The 21,976-nt window shown below is 38.6% G+C and overlaps 1 protein-coding gene across 3 annotated transcripts in view; it reads left to right on the top strand.

Moving 5' to 3' along the window:
• cntn6 (contactin 6) overlaps positions 1 to 7,688 on the top strand; it is a 61,924-nt gene extending 54,236 nt beyond the window's left edge. For 2 of the 3 annotated variants that reach the window (XM_085353003.1, XM_085353002.1), the window contains exons 20-21: positions 2,388 to 2,500; positions 3,876 to 4,148. In XM_085353003.1, the coding sequence (XP_085209129.1) occupies positions 2,388 to 2,500; positions 3,876 to 4,148 (386 nt within the window). Of the gene's footprint in view, positions 1 to 2,387; positions 2,501 to 3,875; positions 4,149 to 7,608 lie in introns of those variants that run through there. The other variant, XM_085353004.1, reaches the window with a different exon arrangement.
• Positions 7,689 to 21,976: the final 14,288 nt, after the last annotated feature.

The following is a 21,976-nucleotide window of genomic DNA, read 5'->3' as shown; positions in this document are numbered from 1 at the left end:
ACAGTCACACCTGTTTTAACTTCAAACATGTAACAGTTTGGACACATTGGGCTCTTGACTCTTTGGGCTCTTTATATATTTATCTTTATCTTATTCTTCCCAGTTAAATTTACCCTTCATTCTAATTTGTGTTGTACAGTTATTTCATTTTTAACCTTAATTTATATTTTATTCCTTCCTAGTTAAATTTACCCTTTTTTAATTTTTCATATTTATTTCCTATCTTATTCATAGCCTTTTCCTTTTTTGTTCTCTTTAGGTCACGAGCAGTTGTCCAAGCATTTCACTACATATTGTACTGTGTATGACTGTGTACGTGACAAATAAAATTTGAATTTGAATTTGAATTTGAATTTGACTATCAGCATCTCTTCTATGTTCTTATACTGACTTTTCAGGGATTTGTAAGGCTGTTATCTCATGGCGTATATCAAAGGTGACGCAGGTGACAGAATGGCATCATGTGATGCCCCAGAATGAGACCATGTTGGTAAGAATAGTGTGGAGGACATACTGGTTAAACAAGTGTGTGCTGACAGGAAAGGTGAAAAGCTAACTCTTTGCTAAAAATTGCCTTGGTCAGAGGTGAGAAGTAACAAAGTAAGGTTACTGACAACTTTTTACTTTATCTTTGAACATATTTACACAAACATCTGTACTTTCTACTGCTTACATTTTCTAAAGAGCCTCCTTACTTTAGCTTTAACACATTTAAATAAGGTTCTTATTTCCCAGCTTTGTGCGCCTTCAAACATCGAATCAGTTTGAGCCTAAATAAAAAGAACAATGATACAAAAGATAATCCTGAGGGGAACAATGTTTTTTAATGTGGCAGGTAATTTCAAATGCAACGTTCCTATCAGCTCAACAAATAACAGCAAACACACAAACTGGTTGCATGCAGTCTGCCGCACAGTTTCTGCTAGCTAAAGGTACAGCAGCTATATTTCACAGGGAGAGAAAAGACTGTGCGGTGACTTTACTGAGAGATGAGGAAAGAAAGGAAGAAGAGAGGTTAGATTTAAAGGTAAGGACAACTCAGAGGCATTTGATAAACTGCAGATTTAAAGCTTACATTTAATGTCCTTGTTTATCACATCAGATATTGGATCTGTATGGTGTGAAGTTTTTTTTAATTTATTTTGTTGTGAAACGTCTTGAAGAACAATGAGGTTAATACAAACTTTGTGTTATTTAGAGGTTGCATGAAAACAGGTTCGCTTTCTGTACCGTGGTGAATGTATAATAAAGCTGTGGTGTTCATGGCCACTGTTAGAAAAGTGTAAAAAGAGTGTACATTAATCAGAATTTAATCTGATAATGCCTATATTACTGCAGTGTATTCCACCTTTACACACACTTTCCACTGTCTAGTATAAAAACATTATATGCGGTATACTGTCAGTGTAGAGAACTGAAATCAGCCAAGATAGCTGTGAAATACTGGGCTACATCCTGTTCAATTCAGCTGTGCAAATCCACAAAGACCAGTAAACCTCAGAGCAGCAGTAGCAGGTCAGCTGATCACAGCTGGTATACAAAGAAAATCTACTGGAGCTCTCAATAGAAACTAATTCTTCTTCTTCTTCTCCCCATGCTGAGCCACTACAACTGATATTAGAGTTCCTCTACCTGCCAAATCCCACTTTAACCTCTGACTACATCAATGTTTCTGTTTAGGTGTGAAGGCAACTCGCACCACCTTCAATTTTTTTTTTTTTTTTTTGGCTGTGGGTCCTTAGATTTATTTCACTATGCTTAGGTGACAGTCAAAATACAGCAGCCACAGGTTTAGGGTTAAACACAACAAATATGATATATGACATATAAATGAGGTGAGCAAAATATTAAAAAAATTAATAAAATGAAACCAAAATAAACCCAATAAAATAAAATAACTGTAAATCTAAGTAACAATAGTAACTATTAACATAATAGATAGGAAAAAGAAATATTTCAAAACTCACAATGCAAAGCCGAACATAGGAAACAAATGAAATTGTACTTTGCACTCTGCACCATTTCTGCCTTCATAAATCAGTAGTTATCACAAATTATGATCCACCTACATTGCATGTAAGATTCTGAAAAGAGCCAATCTGCATAATCAGTATCCTTATACAGATTGCCATCTATATTAGGACACAGGACTGCACATGAGACTGCAAATGATTTCCTACACTGTGTTTATTTCTAATCAAGTAGTTTGATTTCCTGTGGATAGTCAAAGGTCATGCACCTTCATTTTTCTCCGGTTTGCTCTTGAAGGTTGACGACTATATGATGTAAAATGCATAATGGGCTACGTGCAGACTAGCTTAGAGAATACGATCACTGACACGCATTCATTTGTAAATCTTCTGTCTTTGTAATTACATGTCTTGCAGCACCAAGTCACCCTCCAGGGAGTATTGAATGGAAACTGACCAACTCTAAGATCTTTCTAAATTGGGAACATGTCAAAGCGATGGAGAATGAGTCCGAGGTGACAGGATACAAGGTGAGTTTGTCAGAATAACAGCAGAAAGTCCAGAACTGCGGAAACAAATAGAGCCTCAGCAGCTGTCATCTCAATAAATGGCTTTCTCATTGCAGTGGAAAGATAGACCTCAGCACTCCAGTGTTACATTATGAATTGGCCCTGTCTGGCCTTTCAAAATTAAAAGATCTGTTCCAGGTGATAAAATGAAAGGCGTCATGCCACAAAAGGAATGAAGTTTTTCTAAGCAGTAAAACGATGAATCATATTTGATCCACTTTGCATACTTTGTGTGGAAAAGCACACTGTTTGTGATTTATATATATACATACAAGACACACACAAAGGTAGTCCAACTCCTCTACCTCTAGGATAGTACATCATTATGTGCTATTGCTAGTTTTCTTGGCACAGTCTCAAGGAGACAGGCAGTTAGAGCAGGGCCATAGAAGGTCCTTAACCCATCACTATCATTGGTATCTCCTCCTTTTACAAGGGTGGCCTACACAATGACCTCCAAACAATCAGAAACTTTATGAAAGTGGGTTGAGGGCCTGATATCCTCCAGTGGGTCCTGTGCTTACCGTCCTCATGATGATGAGCTCTCTCAGACCTATGCAGCCTTATTGTTGCAAAACGTATTGAGGGCATTGGTTACAGAAGAATTCTAAGCTACTGCAGGTTGCAGTGAGCACTGTCGGGGTATTAATGTGGAAGTAGAAAGAACATCATTTCACCATATAGCAGTCATGACCAGATGCTGCTCGCCTGATTTCAGACAGAGGAGTTTGCATGTGTGGATTGGCTGGGTTATCATAGTCATCCAATGAGCTTGTCATGTCAGTAGCACCTTTGGAAACATTTTTACTTAGAAAACTGGTGACTTGTTCAATACTTATTTTACCCGCCGCACATACATAGTACATAGTCTTTAGCCGGCTCTTTTGCAGACACGACTCGAGTAAAGATTTCACAAAGACAATACTGTCAATATTTCTTGCATATTTTTCTTTTTTTTAACTAAATTTGCAGTTTGGCTCTCTACACTGTGTTTCTTTCGGAGGACTAAATAAAACTTTCTGCTGCGTTTTAATGATGGTGACGCTACACAAGTAAATGTGCAAAAATGACGTCTGAGGTGCTGTTCTCAAGTCCCTGAATCATCGAGCCAAATCATCCCTGTCATGCCGTGTGGCATTTTGAATTCATTACCTCCTAGAGATAGGATTGTATAACCAAGATGAAGCAACAGTATCGTGCGGCACTCTTGGATTTGAATGTGTTTTTTTACACACTAGTTTGATACGTTGAATGAAGTTACAAATTTTTCTGTTGATGAGTAAAAAAAGTTTAATATCTCACTGTTATGACTAAAGAATTGCATTTTGTCCTCCAGGTTGTGTATCGCCAGAACTGGCATGAGAGGACAACTGTACTGGAAACCAATAAGACCAGTTTGGAACTGCAAATCCCCTCTGGAGAGGACTACCTCATTGAGATCAAAGCTCTGACCGAAGGGGGCGATGGCACCAGCAGCGGTCCCATCCGCATACCAAAGATGTCCAGTAAGTTCCATACACTCCACAGCATGCAAATGATTGGAGCTGGAATTAGGCAGAGAAGCAGTGGGATGGGTGCACCGTGTGTAACTAATCCCCTGTGTGACTGATGTTGTTTATCAGCTTTACTGTAGCTTGAACAAGGCTTTCAGAATACACATATAAATTGTAAGTAGACTGTGCCATGCAACCAAGAGGAAGAGACACAAAATGTACACAGATATCTCACCCAAGAACGTTGGGCTTTTTAGCTCTTGGGGCTTTTTTTGTTTTGTTTTTTCAGAGCTACTTACCGTAGCTCAACATTTTGGCAAATATACTGACAATGATGAGTAGTTGATGGTGTGATAGATCTCCATTGATAGGGTAAACAGCACTTTATTTGTGATATTAAACATCTCATTAAGTCTAAAAACTGTTGGCAGCTGTGGTGTGATCACATTGTTAAACAATTCAACTTTATCTGCCAGTTTCTGGAGCGCTGGAGCTGATGTACAATCACAATGTATTATGTAGTCTCAATGAAAATATCAACTAGCAGACTCTGGCACGATTAAGACCCCAGAATGTAATCAGGTAAAGCTGACGTACTGCTTTGATTTCCTGCTTCAGACAGAATAAAGAGTTTAAAAGGCTGAAGCTTAGATCTGTTTAATGGTCAAAATAAATGTGTTAGTGATTATAATCATGTAATCTGTTTTGTTCTAACTAATTTTGCAATTTGGAATATTATCTGCAATTAGCAAAGACATGTAGATCAAACCTCATATCCTCTTTCAGTTTCACATTTCTGTCTTTAGAGTGAGTGGAAACATAAATGTAAGACAAACTGTAGAAAGAGCTATAAAAGCCATCTTTTAAAACACAGCTGTCTCTTAATCAATGCCAACAAGAGAAAATATGAAGCATGTTTTCATCTTTTTCAGATGAATCATGAAAACATAAAGCACAGTCGCTGTTTAGGTGTAGCTGATGGGTCACGTCAGTTCAAGATCTGATCATTGGGCTAAGCATTGGCGTTACCTGGGAAACAGACGAGGAGAAATGTAAACAAGCTGACTTTGCCAGAAATAATTATGACTTTATTTAACCTTTTATTTATTATATAGTTCAGCAAATGTACACACACACACACACTCACACACACACACACACACACATATATATGTTGACCTTTTTACATTTGTAAATGTCTGATTCAACTAAATTGGTGTTCTTTAAATAAAAATCAAATGTTTTCCATGTAAATCTAAAGAGATGGGATAAGGGGGGGGGGAAACTAAATGTGTTATGAGAGTAGGTAAGTTAGGCAGGTAGAATGAAAATCTGAAATTAAACATCTTGTCTGTCGGGAGTATCTGCAGCTTCTGATCTTCAGTTGTCAGTCACTCTGACTCGTGCCTCTGCTTCTTTCTGTGTAAATCATCAGCAGGAAACCTAATTAAACAACTATTCTGTTATGACAATTTCTCAACTAAAGCAGACTTTGTCTTTGTAAATTTTCCTAAAAACAAAGCGACTCAAAATAAAATTCAAGGTTACAATAGCTCTAAAAACACCCATTGGCATATTTAACATTATATGGATATGGTTTCATGGAATTTAATACGATAAGTGCAAAAACTCTAAATGAAGAGTACAGTTTAAAAGAGGTACAGCAGTGCATAAGTGCAAAGGAAGCTACGAGATAGCCTGTGCCAGGAAAGCTATAGCCATTTAAATTCTAAAGTGAAGAGGTGCTTCATTCATTTTTTTCCCCAGAGAAGCTGGAGAAACACAATATCAGAGTGTTATCTGTGCAGCGTCTACAGAGCTGGAGTCAAACGTTATTTAGCTTAGATCAGCCCAGTGAATACGAGAAATAAAACCAGGTAGCCTTACTGTACAAAGATCAAAAATCCAACCAGTCCCTCTAAAGGTAATGATACACATATTTCATCTCACTCTCAAAAATAAAGCAAATTATTATCGTTACTTTAAAACAGTTAACAAATTATTTTTTTGGCTGAGAAAGATCCTCTTAAGTTATCCTCTTGAGAGGTGTAAAGGAAGGCAACTGAACTTCCTGGTTCATTCCAAGGAGAAAACACCAAACACTGGTTGAACAACACAGCATATGCAGTGAGGAGTGCTCAGACGTAGGAGAAACCAAACAGCCACTCCACAAACACTTGGTACAGCATAGGAGAGCCACCTGAGCAGCATAAGATCCAGCTGTACACCTGCATTTAAAGGAGAAAGAATACTCTTTTGAGGATGCCAGTGTTCACACTGGTGTGGATGTGAACACTAGCAAAGAAGACAGATGGTTTGAGAGAAGTAAAGCAGGTCATCTATGCCCACTATGAATGTCCACTGTTGAACAGAGGTGTTGGTTTATGACACTAGCGATCAGCCACCTATCTTGAGATCCCTTCACAGGTGTTTCAACCTCCATTCATACTTTGCTTCTGGTACCCTCAATAACTCACATAATGATGGGGTGGGGCAAAGTCTCGCTAAGGTTTCACCTGTCGCCCCAGTGACAGGAATGATCCGTGGCTTTTTTTTTTCTTGGCTCATTTAATGACTCATATGATCAATCCCCCTTGAAGTGGACCCTCAGGTCCACTTCAAGGGGGACAGCCCCAGTAGGGGTTTATTACCTTGGACTCTCCACCAGTTGTTCTATAACTCAAAAAGCCTCTTGGATGAGGGGCAAAATGAGGGCCTCTGAATATATAAGGAGAAATGCCATTCACAATCACTTTTAAGTGCTTTTAAGAATGCCTCTCTGTTATATTCTGGACTTCAGCAAATTTTCACCACTCAGATTTCTACATGCATGCACTTTACAACTGCTTTGATGTTTTGCAAAACCTTTGCACCAATTAGACTTTCCAGTATTCTCAGTTTGTCTTAACTTTACTCTCTGCAAATACCTCTCAAAGCTATGTAAGGAAACTATAATTTATTGATCAGTTTCTGATGTACAAATTGCAAAAAAAACCAATGCAGTATTTTGCCCCAAATCCTTATCTAGCGAACCTCTCAGCTGTGAAAAGGAAACCTGCGCTAAGTGCAGCCACACACACCTAGGGGTGCAACCTGGCCAGTCAACCAGTGAAATTTGCCCCCGTAGTGATGCTGGCGACTGCTGACTGTGATCGATCAGCAGTTTCATGTAAACGTAGCAGAGCTTTTATAATAAGCTTAATCATTTAGATTACACACAACTGTCTATTTTCATTGTTACTAAACCTCAGTCATTCAAAGAACAGACACAGTTTGACATCTTTAAGTCGAAAGATTAAGAGAGATAAACAACATCAGCTTTTTGCATGTTAATATAGATGTTCTGAAATTTTAGGAAACAAAAAACGGCACTTTGAATGATCAGGACACGTTAGAAACACTGTGAACCAAACAACGAATGTGTTACGAAGCTAAACATACATCATAATGTAAGCACTTCTCCTCTACTCAGTGCTGTCATTTTTCCATGTCTAAACTCCAAAACTCAAAAAAGACACAGAAGTTATGTCTTGAATCTCTTTGCTAACATTATACTTTGTGTTCCTTTCTTTATAGGTCTCAACTCAAAAGGATTTGTGTTTCCAGTTTCAATTCATTTTCCCGCCCTCGTGATATTTTCTATGTTCATTTTGTAGCTTCTAATGCCTTTATAATCAGCTCTAGACAAAAGAATGAAAACAGTGTAAGATGGTCTTTTATCTTATTCCATCAGATTTATGGAATAAGCAGCGGAAGTAGAAGTTTTCCAAAGCTGAATGATGAAACCATTCTGACAGGTTGTCAAATGCCCCACAGAATCTGTGGCCGGACCGCTACTCACAGGCAACAGCACAATTACAAAACATTTTCATCTGGCAATTTTCAGGACCACTGCAACCCTCCAGGATGCATGCATTTGATAAACATGGGAAGATGAGTTTCTTATCGTGCACTGAGAATTGAACAGCGCAGGTCCGTGTCCCAGTTTCCCCATTCGACTCTACATTTCCACTTTTTTTTGCCCTAGCTTCTAAGAACAGATAAAAGGCACGAGTGTCACCTTTTTAACATGCAGCTTTAAAACAGTCATTCACATTCCTTTATTTACTTTGTTAAGTGTTGTTTTTAAGCATGCACAAATATAGTAGTGCTATAGGTTTATCCAAAAAGTCAGCTACTGGTACACGGTGTCGGTGTCCACGTCAGTAAGTCAAAGTAACAAGCAACAATGATACAAGTCATTGGTATGTGTGTTTCATTGATCAGCATTTTCAGTGTATCTCCAAATAAAAATGCCTATGCATTTAAATAACTGATGGTAAGGAAATTTAAAGAAAGTACATCAAAATTAACACCAATAGTAACCTTTTTTTTAATAAGATAAGATAAGATAAGATAAGATAACCTTTATTAGTCCCACACGTGGGAAATTTGTTTTGTCACAGCAGGAAGTGGACAGTGCAAAAGTTATGAGGCAAAAATTAGAATACAATAAGAATAAATACAGTACACAACTGTACAGAATAGAATAAAATAAAATACTATATACAGTAGAATAAAATAAAATAAATATACAATAAGATAAAAATAGAATACAAATACAAATACTATATACAACTGAGTAAAAATACAACGATGACAGAAAGGATTATTGCACTTAGTATATAATATACTATTCTATACTGTTATATATTCTTTCAGATTCTTCAGTTAGAATTTCTCCTGCTTGTTTGCTTTAATGGTGCAGGTGTCTCCTCTTTCTGCATGAACCACCCCAAGGTAAACATGTGCACAGCAAACAGCAAACAAGATCTTTTGATTTAGATTCTGATTTACTGATATTGAATTTGACAGTTATTTGGCATGTGCATTTATTTTGTGGGATGGGCAAAAAATGTTTCTACACACATAAGTGAACGATGCCCAGCGTCCTTTTTTTCCCCACTCAGCTGCTGAGTGCATTACCCACAATGCACTTTGAACACCGAACATTCTCTGAGTGATTCTTGTGGGTTATGCTGTCGTAACCTTGAGTTGCTAGGCGCACGCAGATGAGAGGCAGGCTCCAGAGATCGAGTAGACTCAATTCTTTCTAGCTCGATACCCAGCTTCACTTGAAACTGTTTATAAGATTTAGTACAGCTCGCTCTGGAGCCACAAAAGGCTTTGTGCACCTGTTTTCACATATGTAAAAAAAAAAAAAAAAAAAAAAAAAAAAAAAAAAAAAAATATATATATATATATATATATATATATATATATATATATATATATATATATATATATATATATTCTTGAAATCTACCAGTTTGGATTCTCTAATAAAAGTCATAAAAGTCTAGCAGTTTTTTTCGTTTTGTTTTTATTCCCCTGCTTTGGGAAATTAATCACTACACCTGGGCACGTTTGATAAATGTAACAGCTCACTTTTAGAACAACTGCATTTCATCCACTGGCTGTGTTCTAGTTCAAGTTAGGCTTGCTATTGTGCAACAGCGCCTCAGCGGCATTGTTTGCTTACACACCTGAGTGGAACAGAGTCATTGTTACTGTTAATAATTACCAGCTGGGCCTTTTCCCACTATGACAAATGAAAGCGTCCACTGTGAGAAACGCTGCTCTGTAAGCAGAAGCTCTGCCTGACTGTTAGACACACACACAGACATAATTACATTACACCAGATAATGGCTAATGTGACCCAAAAAGGGGGTATTTAGCAGAAAAGAGAGGCCAGTTATTTGCTCATCTGTACAGCAGTTGGACTGTTGAAGATAATTCCTGTTGCACTCTGTACCGGTCATTGCTTTTAATCGTGTTGGTTTTTGGGGGGGTTGTAACTGTACAGATTCTTCAGTTAAACATGTGTCCTACTGCTGCCTCCCCGGTCCATGTTTCAGCTTGAACTGACCATAAATGTTTCCTGTGTTGATGTTAAGCGACAAAATGCACATGATTCTTTTTAAATATATGTAAAGAAATACTTGGATTTGCTGCTTAAAGAGGTTGTGTAGTGGAAAAAAAGTTAACCAGTTAACCTGGTGTGTAGGTTGTAAGATCTGCTTTGCCTTATTAAATTAATGCTCTTTAAACTTATTGTGAACCCGTCTAAAACACGTTGATTGTAATTATTTTGTAAAAGGGCAGACGTATTGAAGATACAATGTAGAATGTCATTTATTAGATTTGTAAAGTTTTATTTGTGTCAAACGCATTTCATGAAATGTATTTTGCACTTGATGTGATTGTATGTAGAGTTTATTAAAAAGGAAGAGCGGTCACATAAACATCTATTATACATCCCAAATTGAAATGATAAACACTGACAAAAAGAACATTTGACATAATTGCATTACATCAGGACTAGAGCTTTTTTAAATACAGATAAAAAAAAGTAATTTGAAAAAAACATTTCTATTGAATACCTGGGAGAAATATTTCCATTTTGATCATACTAAATAGCTGAAAATAGTAGAAAATTGAGTTTGTTTGTCATGTTTTAAGTTTCACTTTTATTTACTATTACACATGTTTTAATGTCTTTCATAGACTCCTAAATTGTGTATGATATATGGCTAGCTTGTGTGTGGTGTGCTGTAAAGTTTAGGTAAGAGTGTAAAATGGTGCATCTCCCATGTTTTTTTGTGAACACTATTCTTTTTATTTAGGATTATTCACTATATAACATCACATTTTGTTCTCTATGTATTCACTATTTTTCTGGGTATAATTTTAAATAAGTGCATCTTACATGAGACTCCCTTTATTTATTCTCACTATTGTGGCTGGAATATCCCATTATGATGTCCCAAATTGATATTTAAGAAACAAAATCCCTGCTCTTAAATTTATGATCGTACTTTGTCTTTAACCGAATCTACGATTTCTTCATTCAGCAATGTAATACCATTGTATTAATATATTATTATCTCTGTGAGATGACAAAAAGGCTCAATAAAAGTTTCACATTGAAACCCTTTAATCATCTGAAGTGTTTTTCTCTTGTTTGAGTCATGCACCTTACTAAGTGACTTTTTTTTTATTCTTTACAAAACTGGTCTCAGGAGATTCTGGCTGTACTACAGAGAGTAAAGTGGAGAATCACAGCAATTAAGTAAGTTTAGTGCAAGCTGCTTATGCTGTAGGGCTGCAGAGAATTAAAGGTAAAGAGATGTAGCTAGAGTGTTCCCTTGGGACCAAGGGAAAATTACCTAAAGACTCTCGAGAGATTTTCATGCTATACCTCCATCAGATGACTAGAACTTTCTTTCCACTGCACAGTGGGATGAAAGGTTTATGAAACAGGCACAAAAAAATTATATGAGGTTTGATGTTTTTTTGCTTGTTGTCTTCTTTTTTGCAGATTCCTTTTGGTTCATTAATGGCTCAGTCACTCTAGAGTAAAACACCAATGATGGGCCTCCTTGAGACTAGCAAAAACTGATGATTGTGTTCAACTTTTTTTGCATTCTGCAACGGATTGGAAGTAGTTTCAGTGGCCATCTTCTCCAAGGCAATTGCAGGTCACCTGATGAGAGGCAACCTGTCTGCAAACAATGGCTGAGTCAGATTGGCAAAGGTCTGCAGATAGCTGTTATCTGACTTGTAAGTGCAGAGAGTTGGCGAACATGCTGCAATCTTGCTGTCAAAAATTACTTGACTGAACTGGTAGTTTGATTATATTTTTATATAAAAGCAAGGTTACAAAGCATCTATGTCATTCTGCAGTTACATTGTCAATACAGTTACAGTTACAAGTAGTTGCTGCAGTAACTACTTTACTATTTGTGAAAGAATTTTTGATTTTTTCTTTCAAACCTATGAGACTCTGGCTGGATTGGGAACATAAATAATTCATGTGAATTTCTGTTTATGTAGACTGCAATAGATTTGCAACAGACAGCAAAAAATCTCTTGTTTAAAGGTAGTAAATAAGAGTAATAGTAAGGTTAACTTTAGGGATAGATTGAGGTGTTCTCTCATTTTTCAGATGCTCGAAATAGAGTCACTGGACCTCCACGTCAACAAGAGTAATCCGTGATAGTTTGGATACCTGACCGTGACACCACCTAGATGAGCTATTTCAGGCATGTCTAACTGACCCCGGGGCAGACCCAGGCACGATCATGTCTTGGGAACCACTCACCCCAAGAAGACCTGGAGGAAGTGGCAAGGGATGTATGGATGTCTCAGACTGTTAAACTGTCATCCAGACCCAGACAACAAAACGAATCGGTGGAATTAATTAATTAATGTATTTATTTATTTATTTTGCTTAAGCATCACCAAAAACTTATCTCAGAGCCCTTCAAATAAACCACCAGCAGAACCAGGGAGTGCGGCCATCTGCCTCGAAATATTTGGGTAAAGAGAGTGCAGAAAGAGAAAATGGCAAAAAGAAACAACACAACACTTGGTCCTTATTATTGGACAATGCAGTCTGCTGTACATCTTGAAGCTAATAAAATTAGTCAGTTATCACAGATATCCAATTAAAAAGACAAGCTTGTATTGCATTACTTGCATTACTATATGCTGCAGTTCTTTATCTTCTTAGTGGCGATGTTTGCTATTGAGTTATAAAATATTTTTTTTCTACAGAAGAATAACAGAAGTATAATGGTGCTGTGGTGTCTGATTTAGTGACATATAATTTATGTATAATAATTTTGAATGAACACCTTGTTACACAATAATAAATGTCCTCCTGAGCAGCCTGTCCAACAACAGTTGTTAAATTGTTATAAACGTATAACAGTGCCGTCACTGTTTAGAAACTGTATATTGCATCGTGTGGCTGGTCAAATAGTTGTTAAACTGCGTATTCTGGTTATAACAACAGATGTTAAACTACAGTTTTACACTTTACAAACTGTAATAACGTTATGTGGAATAATCGGTTTTACCACCTGACAGTGATGTAGTATCAAAACTCTCGAGAAAAATGCAACAATACTGTCTGGAAAGACAATAGATGTGCAGATGGGTCTATTCTGCAGAGACATCCAGGTCTATCGTGTGCTCAGTAAGCCAGCATGTCAATATTACTCCAATAATACTTACAAGCACAAAGTGATCTGAAAGGCCAAGTGGGAAATCAGATTTTTGACCTGGTCAAACTGCAAGACAACCAAGCAATTTTTCGGCCAGTCCAGATGTCCAGTTGCCAGATCAGTGATCATTTAATGAGGCGGTTAAACAGTTGTATCATGCAGAAATGCAGCCAACTGTAAAATTACCCAGGGCAGTTATTTCAGGGTTAAATCAAAGAAAAACCAAACAATGTCTAACCAGAATAAACATGCCCTGTAACTATGATACAGGAGCTGGAACACTGTAGTCTATATAAAATGCCCTCTCCAGTCGCTATTTTGTTCTATTAAAACCAGCCCATCAAAGAAAACAGCATGTTACCAAACAAAGAGCACTTATTTCATAGTACTGCATGTCTCAGTTTTGACTGGTGTTCAGAGAGGCAGACTTTTCAGTTAAAGTTATGTGTTTACACTCATAAACCTGATATCAGCCATATAGATACCAGTTGAACAAATTAAATGTATGATGGATTCTGCAGGTTATCCCTTAATCATTAGTCTCAGGAGATAAAATCAGCACCGATATGACTTTCCTCAAAGCTTTCTGATCTTGGCTCATAATCTCTGTGCTGCTGTGACATTGATTTAGTGTAAATATGTCTACTGACAGGGGCTGCATTTTCAAGGCCTAAAAGAGAAGCTTTTCATTTGGAAATTCAGAGGAGGAAACTAAAAATTTATGCTCCAAATGCACTGAGGAGTAAGACAAAAATGAGATAAACTGAGCGGGTGCACATTTAACTACCTTTTTTGACACATAATTAAAAATTAAGGTATGATAAGGTATGATAAGCCATGCATGTTGACAGTTTCAGCAACTCCACAGACTATTTCAAAACTGTTTCTACTTTGCAAAACTGCTGCACAATCTCCTTTGACTTTAAGCCGCCTGTTCTGCTGGTGCAAAATTCTGCCTTAAATATGTAAAGCAAGTGGAAGAACCAGAGCTTGACTCACAGCTTGTGGTTAATCCTTTATTCATGGAAATCTCCTGAGAATGGCAGCGTTCGAAGAGTGGCTTCTTTACCTTTGCTAGGCTGTGCACATTGTGCTGCTTTGAATCCACCACCTCTCATTATTAGCAACATCTCACGCCTCCTACGGGACAATCCGAAGAAACTGCTTGGGTCAACTGATAAGCACCGGGTGATCTGTCATGAGCTAAACCCAGAGAACTTATTTTATCATACATATGGTTTCAATCCCAACACACACATGCTGCCAAGGAAAAAGTCAAATGCGGAGGGGATTGGTGTTGGAAAGTAGGTAGGAGGCTCTGTTTTCTACATCCAGTTTGAAAATATGATTTGTTGTTCATATTGAAAGTGAGTTGGGGGTGTGGAGGAGCTGACAATATTTTCTGGTATTGTCGAGGTGTAGGCTGCGAGATATGTCAGAAAAGTGACAGTGTGTGGACCTGAGCTGCGCTCTAAAGTAGGGATAAAGTGGTGTGATGGACAGAAGATTGGCTGGGAATTAAAAAGACCATGAGCCCTCTCCAAGCACCATGGGACAGCTGACAGGCAGCCAGTAGAGCTCTTTTCCAGGTTCACAGGGAAAAGGCTCTGTGTGGAAGACCACTGCTGAATGCTGACAAACACCACACTCATCACTTTTATTCATCGGGGGTCTTTGAATGCCAAAGTTTCTTCACAGAACTTCACTGTTACATTGTTATTTTGCTGTGGCTTTTGTTAGGAGCACCATGGAAAGAAGACATTTCCAGGGATTGTTACACTGTTACAAAGTCTTATGAAGTGTTATTTTTGGTACCTCTGTCCATAATTTATTATAGCAATGGACCCAGGGGTGTTTAATTTGTCAGGGAGTAAATGTGTTCTGATGGTTTTAGGATTTCTATTGGAATCCATTTACAGGTGTTAAAGAGCAGGCTTATGATGAATATTATTTCACAAATTATAGCAAGGTCTGATCTCTGCTGTTAACCTTCTGCTCAAAACCTTTATTGAAGCCCACTCTCCTGTGTGCCAGTATCAAATGCAGGAACTGTGTTACTTCCAAATAAGAAGAGAATATCGGACCGGTGAATTAATCATTTTTAACTACCGCACCCAAAAATGTAATTTAATTTTAATTGGCAGATATGTATTGTAGTCACTGTTTCAATTATTAAGAATAAACACTGTGAAAATGTTGAAGTGTATGCAGGGAAGCTGATGTCCCCAACAGAACTTTGAAGAATATACAGTGGGGCAAAAAAGTATTTAGTCAGCCACCGATTGTGCAAGTTCCCCCACCTAAAATGATGACAGAGGTCAGTAATTTGCACCAGAGGTACACTTCAACTGTGAGAGACAGAATGTGAAAAAAAAATCCATGAATTCACATGGTAGGATTTGTAAAGAATTTATTCGTAAATCAGGGTGGAAAATAAGTATTTGGTCAATAACAAAAATACAACTCAATACTTTGTAACATAACCTTTGTTGGCAATAACAGAGGTCAAACGTTTACTATAGGTCTTTACCAGGTTTGCACACACAGTAGCTGGTATTTTGGCCCATTCCTCCATGCAGATCTTCTCGAGAGCAGTGATGTTTTGGGGCTGTCGCCGAGCAACACGGACTTTCAACTCCCGCCACAGATTTTCTATGGGGTTGAGGTCTGGAGACTGGCTAGGCCACTCCAGGACTTTCAAATGCTTCTTACGGAGCCACTCCTTTGTTGCCCGGGCGGTGTGTTTTGGATCATTGTCATGTTGGAAGACCCAGCCTCGTTTCATCTTCAAAGTTCTCACTGATGGAAGGAGGTTTTGGCTCAAAATCTCACGATACATGGCCCCATTCATTCTGTCCTTAACACGGATCAGTCGTCCTGTCCCCTTGGCAGAAAAACAGCCCCATAGGATGATGTTTCCACCCCCATGCTTCACAGTAGGTATGGTGTTCTTGGGATGCAACTCAGTATTCTTCGTCCTCCAAACACGACGAGTTGAGTTTATACCAAAAAGTTCTACTTTGGTTTCATCTGACCACATGACATTCTCCCAATCCTCTGCTGTATCATCCATGTGCTCTCTGACAAACTTCAGACGGGCCTGGACATGCACTGGCTTCAGCAGCGGAACACGTCTGGCACTGCGGGATTTGATTCCCTGCCGTTGTAGTTCGTTACTGATGGTGACCTTTGTTACTTTGGTCCCAGCTCTCTGCAGGTCATTCACCAGGTCCCCCCGTGTGGTTCTGGGATCTTTGCTCACCGTTCTCATGATCATTTTGACCCCACGGGATGAGATCTTGCGTGGAGCCCCAGATCGAGGGAGATTATCAGTGGTCTTGTATGTCTTCCATTTTCTGATGATTGCTCCCACAGTTGATTTTTTCACACCAAGCTGCTTGCCTATTGTAGATTCACTCTTCCCAGTCTGGTGCAGGTCTACAATACTTTTCCTGGTGTCCTTCGAAAGCTCTTTGGTCTTGGCCATGGCGGAGTTTGGAGTCTGACTGTTTGAGGCTGTGGACAGGTGTCTTTTATACAGATGATGAGTTCAAACAGGTGCCATTCATACAGGTAACGAGTGGGGGACAGAAAAGCTTCTTACAGAAGACGTTACAGGTCTGTGAGAGCCAGAGATTTTCCTTGTTTGAGGTGACCAAATACTTATTTTCCACCCTGATTTACCAATAAATTCTTTACAAATCCTACCATGTGGATTCATGGATTTTTTTTTCACATTCTGTCTCTCACAGTTGAAGTGTACCTCTGGTGCAAATTACTGACCTCTGTCATCATTTTAAGTGGGGGAACTTGCACAATCGGTGGCTGACTAAATACTTTTTTGCCCCACTGTATAATCATTTCTAATTTAACCATTGGTTGCTGTTTTGCCGTCTGAGCAAAATTACCTGAAACTATCTAAGTAGAAGACATAATGAGAGCTGGACCAACTGTAAATGCTAACAAAATGTATCTTGGCCCGTTCTCTTTTTCTTTAAATTTCAACACACTGGACCATTGTTTATGAAATGGAAAGGAGATAATGCTGTCCCAAAATTAAAAGTAACACGCAACCCAGCCATTCATAGCACAGCATTTTCTATATATGCAACTACTGCATAACTTTCAGTAAGAGCTCAAACCCACTGTGGATGTAATGCTGCCATGGCGAATGTTACTTATGAAGTTAATGCCTTGTGTGAAGCACCTTTTACCATGGGTTTAGAAAATAAATGTTAAAGCTGTTAGTTGTGTTATGTTGATAAAAATAATAATTTGATGTTAATGATGCAGTATAACTCAGTTTGCATTATAGTATAGTCACATTAAGCAAAAGAGAGGTTTGAGAGTTTGACCAAAATTGGTTGCAGGAAACAGGACTGCAACCAGTCACAGTCAGTTGCTTTGTTCAAAGTGACATTAAAATGTCAACAAAGCAGCAATAAGATAGAGTCAGCCTGCTATCAGAGATGGGAATGAATTAGTCAAGCTGGCTATTACATATAATCTGTTAGAGATAAAACAAAAACTGACTGTCATAAATAAACCTGCCGTTGCAAATCTGTTGCTGTTCATGCGTCCACCCAGGTTCTTTTGTTTCTCTGCATTTATACACTCAGACTCTCCTCTGCCCAACAACCTCCTTCAGCTTGTCCGAAGGGGACCAAGGCGTTAATCTCTCTAACATCATCTAGGTCTGCCCTGAGGCCTTCCCTCAGTAGGACATAGACTATATTTGCTTGTCTGCCTTCACATGCATATGAGCCTGAGTGACATCCCATTCTTAATCCATAGTTATTAATATGATCCTGGCCCAGCCTTTGCAGCTATAACAGCTTCAAATCTTCCAGAAATTCATCCAAATTCATGCCTTTATGGACCTTGCTCCACTGGTGCACAGTGGTGTTGGAACAGGATGGAGCCATCCCGAAACTGATTCCACAAAGTTGGGAGCATAAAATTGTCCAAAATGCCTTGGTATATTGAAGCATCAAGACTTCCTGGCACTGGAACTAAGCAGCTGAGCCCAACTCCTGACGAAAAAATCCTTATCATTATAGAACTGTTCTCGTGGCAACTGCCAAACCCAGACCTATTCATCGTATTGCCAGGTGGAGAAGTTTGGAGGTCTGCAGCGATTGACTCTGCAGAAAGCTGGCATCCTCTCTGCACTATGTGCCTCAGCATCCGCTGATCCAGCTCTGTGATTTTACGCGATCTACTAATTAGTGGCTGTCACTTTTATAATACCACTATTGAATATTTAGTAGAGATGAAATTTCACAACTGGTCTGTGCACATGCGGCATCCAATCACAGTACCACACAGGAATTCACTGAGCTCCTGAGAGAAACCCATTCTTTCACAAATGGTTGTGAAAGAAGTCTGCATGCCATGCATTAACAAGAGGTCAAAGGTCATATGGGCATAGGTGATGGTAGGAACATAAATTGACCAGTAAACTGGCAGCTTTGCTTTCATGCTCAGCTCCCTCTGCACAACAGGCTAGTTGGAGAGATTCAGACGCCATGCCAACAAGACTGTTGTCTGTCTATCAATCACCTGATCCACATTCCCCTCACTCGTGAACAAGACCATGAGACACTTAAACTCACTTTGGTCAACAACTGGTCCCTAATCTGGAATGTGAACTGCACCTTTTTTGCACATGGTCTCATATTTGGAGGTGCTGATTCTCCTCTCAGCCGCTTCACACTCAGCTGCAAACTGCCCTATTGACTCAGTCAAAAACGTATAAAAACAGCACAGCAACTGGCTGTTGCTGTGCTGCCAGGCTTAATGAGGGTGATTTATTAATCTGACTTTAGTCTTTAGATCCTGGAACCTTAAATAATGAAGGGTTAAACTGAATCATCTCTTCAGGCGCAAGGGAAAATATGATTGGCCTAAAAAGGCAATGAACCATTTTCAGAACAGTTTCTTTTCACTGTTTTTACTCTGACTGTTATGACCTTTTTTCTACCATTCTTAATGACGGGATCATTTTTGTTGAGTCATCCAGGGCCTGCTGAAACAGCACAGTGGGAAAGGATAGTGTCATTTTTTTTACATGTTTTTTTTTAGATCATTTTTAAAAGATTGTAGTGTCCCCAACAAACCATCTTCTTCTTGGTCTTTTTTAGCAAAACATAAAGAAATCAAATTGAATTGGAACTGACTTTTTTATTACACTTTCATGAACTTTGACACTTTTTTGTAGTTTCTGAGATTTCTGAGATAATTCTTTTGCTACACTGCGCTGTGCAGGTACAGCTTTTGAAATGAATGTGTTAGCTATGACCGTGCTGTCATGACACTTTTTCGTTCAGCTACAGTCCCAGGTAATTTGGTTATAAGATCAGGCATTATTAGCAAATTGGCAACTTTATTCACAGAGAACACAATTTTAAGAGCATTAAAATAACATTTTTGCAGCTTTAGACAATATGTAAAATAGTTGTTGAGATATGTCATAGAATACATTCAAAGCTTGACTGCTTTTAGGGTGAGATGAAAGCTCAAGCTAATCTTTTTGGAGTAAGGGTTTGTGTATAGTATAGGTACATATGGGACTTGTACAATAAACATAATCATAAAGTTTCATTTTTTAATTTACTTCCAAAGAATGACAATATTCAGGTTCATAACACACATAGTTCTCACCATAACAGTTAAACCACTCTGATGATACAAATTAAAAACGTCCAGCATATTCATAACTAAGCCATTAACAGCAGCTAAATCAGTTAAAATCTGCACAAGCTATTTCCCTTTTTATTAGATTTGAGAGAACGGCCGCCTTGTTTTAAAAACCTATTGGACTGATTTGTTGTCAGTGTTGGGGTGATTACTAGTAATATATTACTATTATTTGTTTTTTATGTTACTTAACATGACCTGAAATGCACAACCACAGTCTCACAAGTTAACAAAATTTATTTTATGTTACAGTCCCACACACTGACACAAATCCCTATCCAGCTGAGGAAACTGCATATGATCTTTCTTTAAGTGTTTAAGGTTGAACACAAAGTCAAAAACACAGAGGAAAGTTGAAAAACAACCCAAAGAGCCTTCAAAGCAGTCTCCCCTGCTATTACACTGTAGAAATGGAGGCTACAGTCCTTATTAACATTATTCTGCATTTTTGGACAGCTTTGTGTTTGCATGCTACCTGTGCAGATATTTCTAAAAACCTAATGTTGTATTAACAGTTGTTTCTGTCCAGGATGCCGCTTGCACTTTACCATTATATATTTCTCCCTTTGTGCAATTAAGACAAAAGCACTGCTCATATCTTCACTTCTATGCTGTTGCATGCTGGGGGAGCAGGCTGAGGGTCGCAGATGCCAACAGACTTAATAAACTGATCCATAAGGCCAGCAATGTTGTGGGGATGGAGCTGGACTCCCTCAAGGTGGTGTCGGAGAGGCGGATGCTGTCCAAGATAAAGACAATGTTGGATAACACCTCCCACCCACTCCATGACATGTTGGTCAGTCACAGGAGCTCGTTCAGTGAGAGACTGAGATTACCGAAAAGCACCACTGAACGACACAGGAAATCATTCCTGCCTGTGGCCATCTCCCTGTACAACGCATCCACTTAACACACTGTTTGCTGCTACAACTACACATGTTTCTTTTCCAAATATTTATTTATAAGTGACTTATGTATGTATGTATGTATATATATGTATATATTGTACTATTCTTAGTTAGCGTATTGTCTGTCTTGTCTTAATGTTGGTTTAAAATGGAGCACTGTAACAAAAATAATTTCCCCCAGGGATCAATAAAGTATTCTGATTCTGATTCTGATTCTCAAAAGCTGTAGACTGCACCAGCATGCTCCCCCTCGCTGCACATGAACTGAAATTAGCTGATTGCTTTGTAAGTATATAGAAAGGAAAATACATTTTTTTATGTTTTGCTTTGCTTGCCATCCTCCTATCAAACAGATAATTGGAGAATCTCTGTAACGCAGGTAACAACATAATTGTAACTATGTGAGGGTGGAATTTAGTACTGAAATGTGTTACATTACTGTGTTACAGAAAAACAACATGATTACAATAATATGTACTGCTTGATGCCACAGCCTTGACTAGAGGTTTTTTCATTCCCAGAGCAGCAGTACCTGCAGCTTTGTCTAAGTACCTGGAGTATAAGAAGCATGCACGAGAGAAACCTTTAACATCAGTGTCAGGGCCAAAGGTTATAGCAATAGTAGAACAACTCACTCCCATCTCACCGCTAATGCAGACCTGTTCAGGTCACTTAAAAGCAACTGCTGTGAAGGGGAATATTCAGTGGCTAAAACTAACAAGCCTCCATGGTGGCCAAACCTAACCAAACAGTGAAGCTGAGATTGGCAAAAAAATCCCTGTCTGTCTCTCCTCTCCTCGCTCTCTACTTTGCCTTTCCACTATCCCAGTGTGTGTGCATGTGGGTGTATACTTTTTAGCCAGTTTTTGTGCAATAGGGGGATTCAGGCCAGGTTCCTGCCTTTTGGACTTTGTGCACCTCCTTATGTTTACACACCATTACCTGATACCTCCTTGAAGCCACTACTTAAGGGCGTGGCTGAGCTTCAGTCTTCGCTGCATCGTTAAGCAACAGTCAGAGTAACCCAAGCTCCAACGCTCGTTGTCTTTGTTCTTAACCTATGCGGAAATCTTTCCATGGGAGCAGTGAGCAAAGTGTGCCTGAGAGTGTTTCTGTGGAGAAACTAGCAAGGACGATCGTGAGCACTTTGGGAGCGGGATTGTCACTACTGTAGACTTTGTGTTGGACAATTGTTGGACAATTGTTGCAATTTTCACAAATAAATTTACTCTATTGTTTAAGAAAGTCTGTGTCTGAGTGCAGACTTTTGACTCTTGGTTCCATTA

This window comes from Diplotaxodon limnothrissa, linkage group LG5 (assembly GCF_057381915.1).
Source record: "Diplotaxodon limnothrissa isolate DT_005_m linkage group LG5, D_limnothrissa_male_GT1.1, whole genome shotgun sequence".
Lineage (NCBI taxonomy): Eukaryota > Metazoa > Chordata > Actinopteri > Cichliformes > Cichlidae > Diplotaxodon > Diplotaxodon limnothrissa.
The sequence above is the reverse complement of the archived record's forward strand: the minus strand, read 5'-3'. Positions and strand labels throughout refer to the sequence as shown.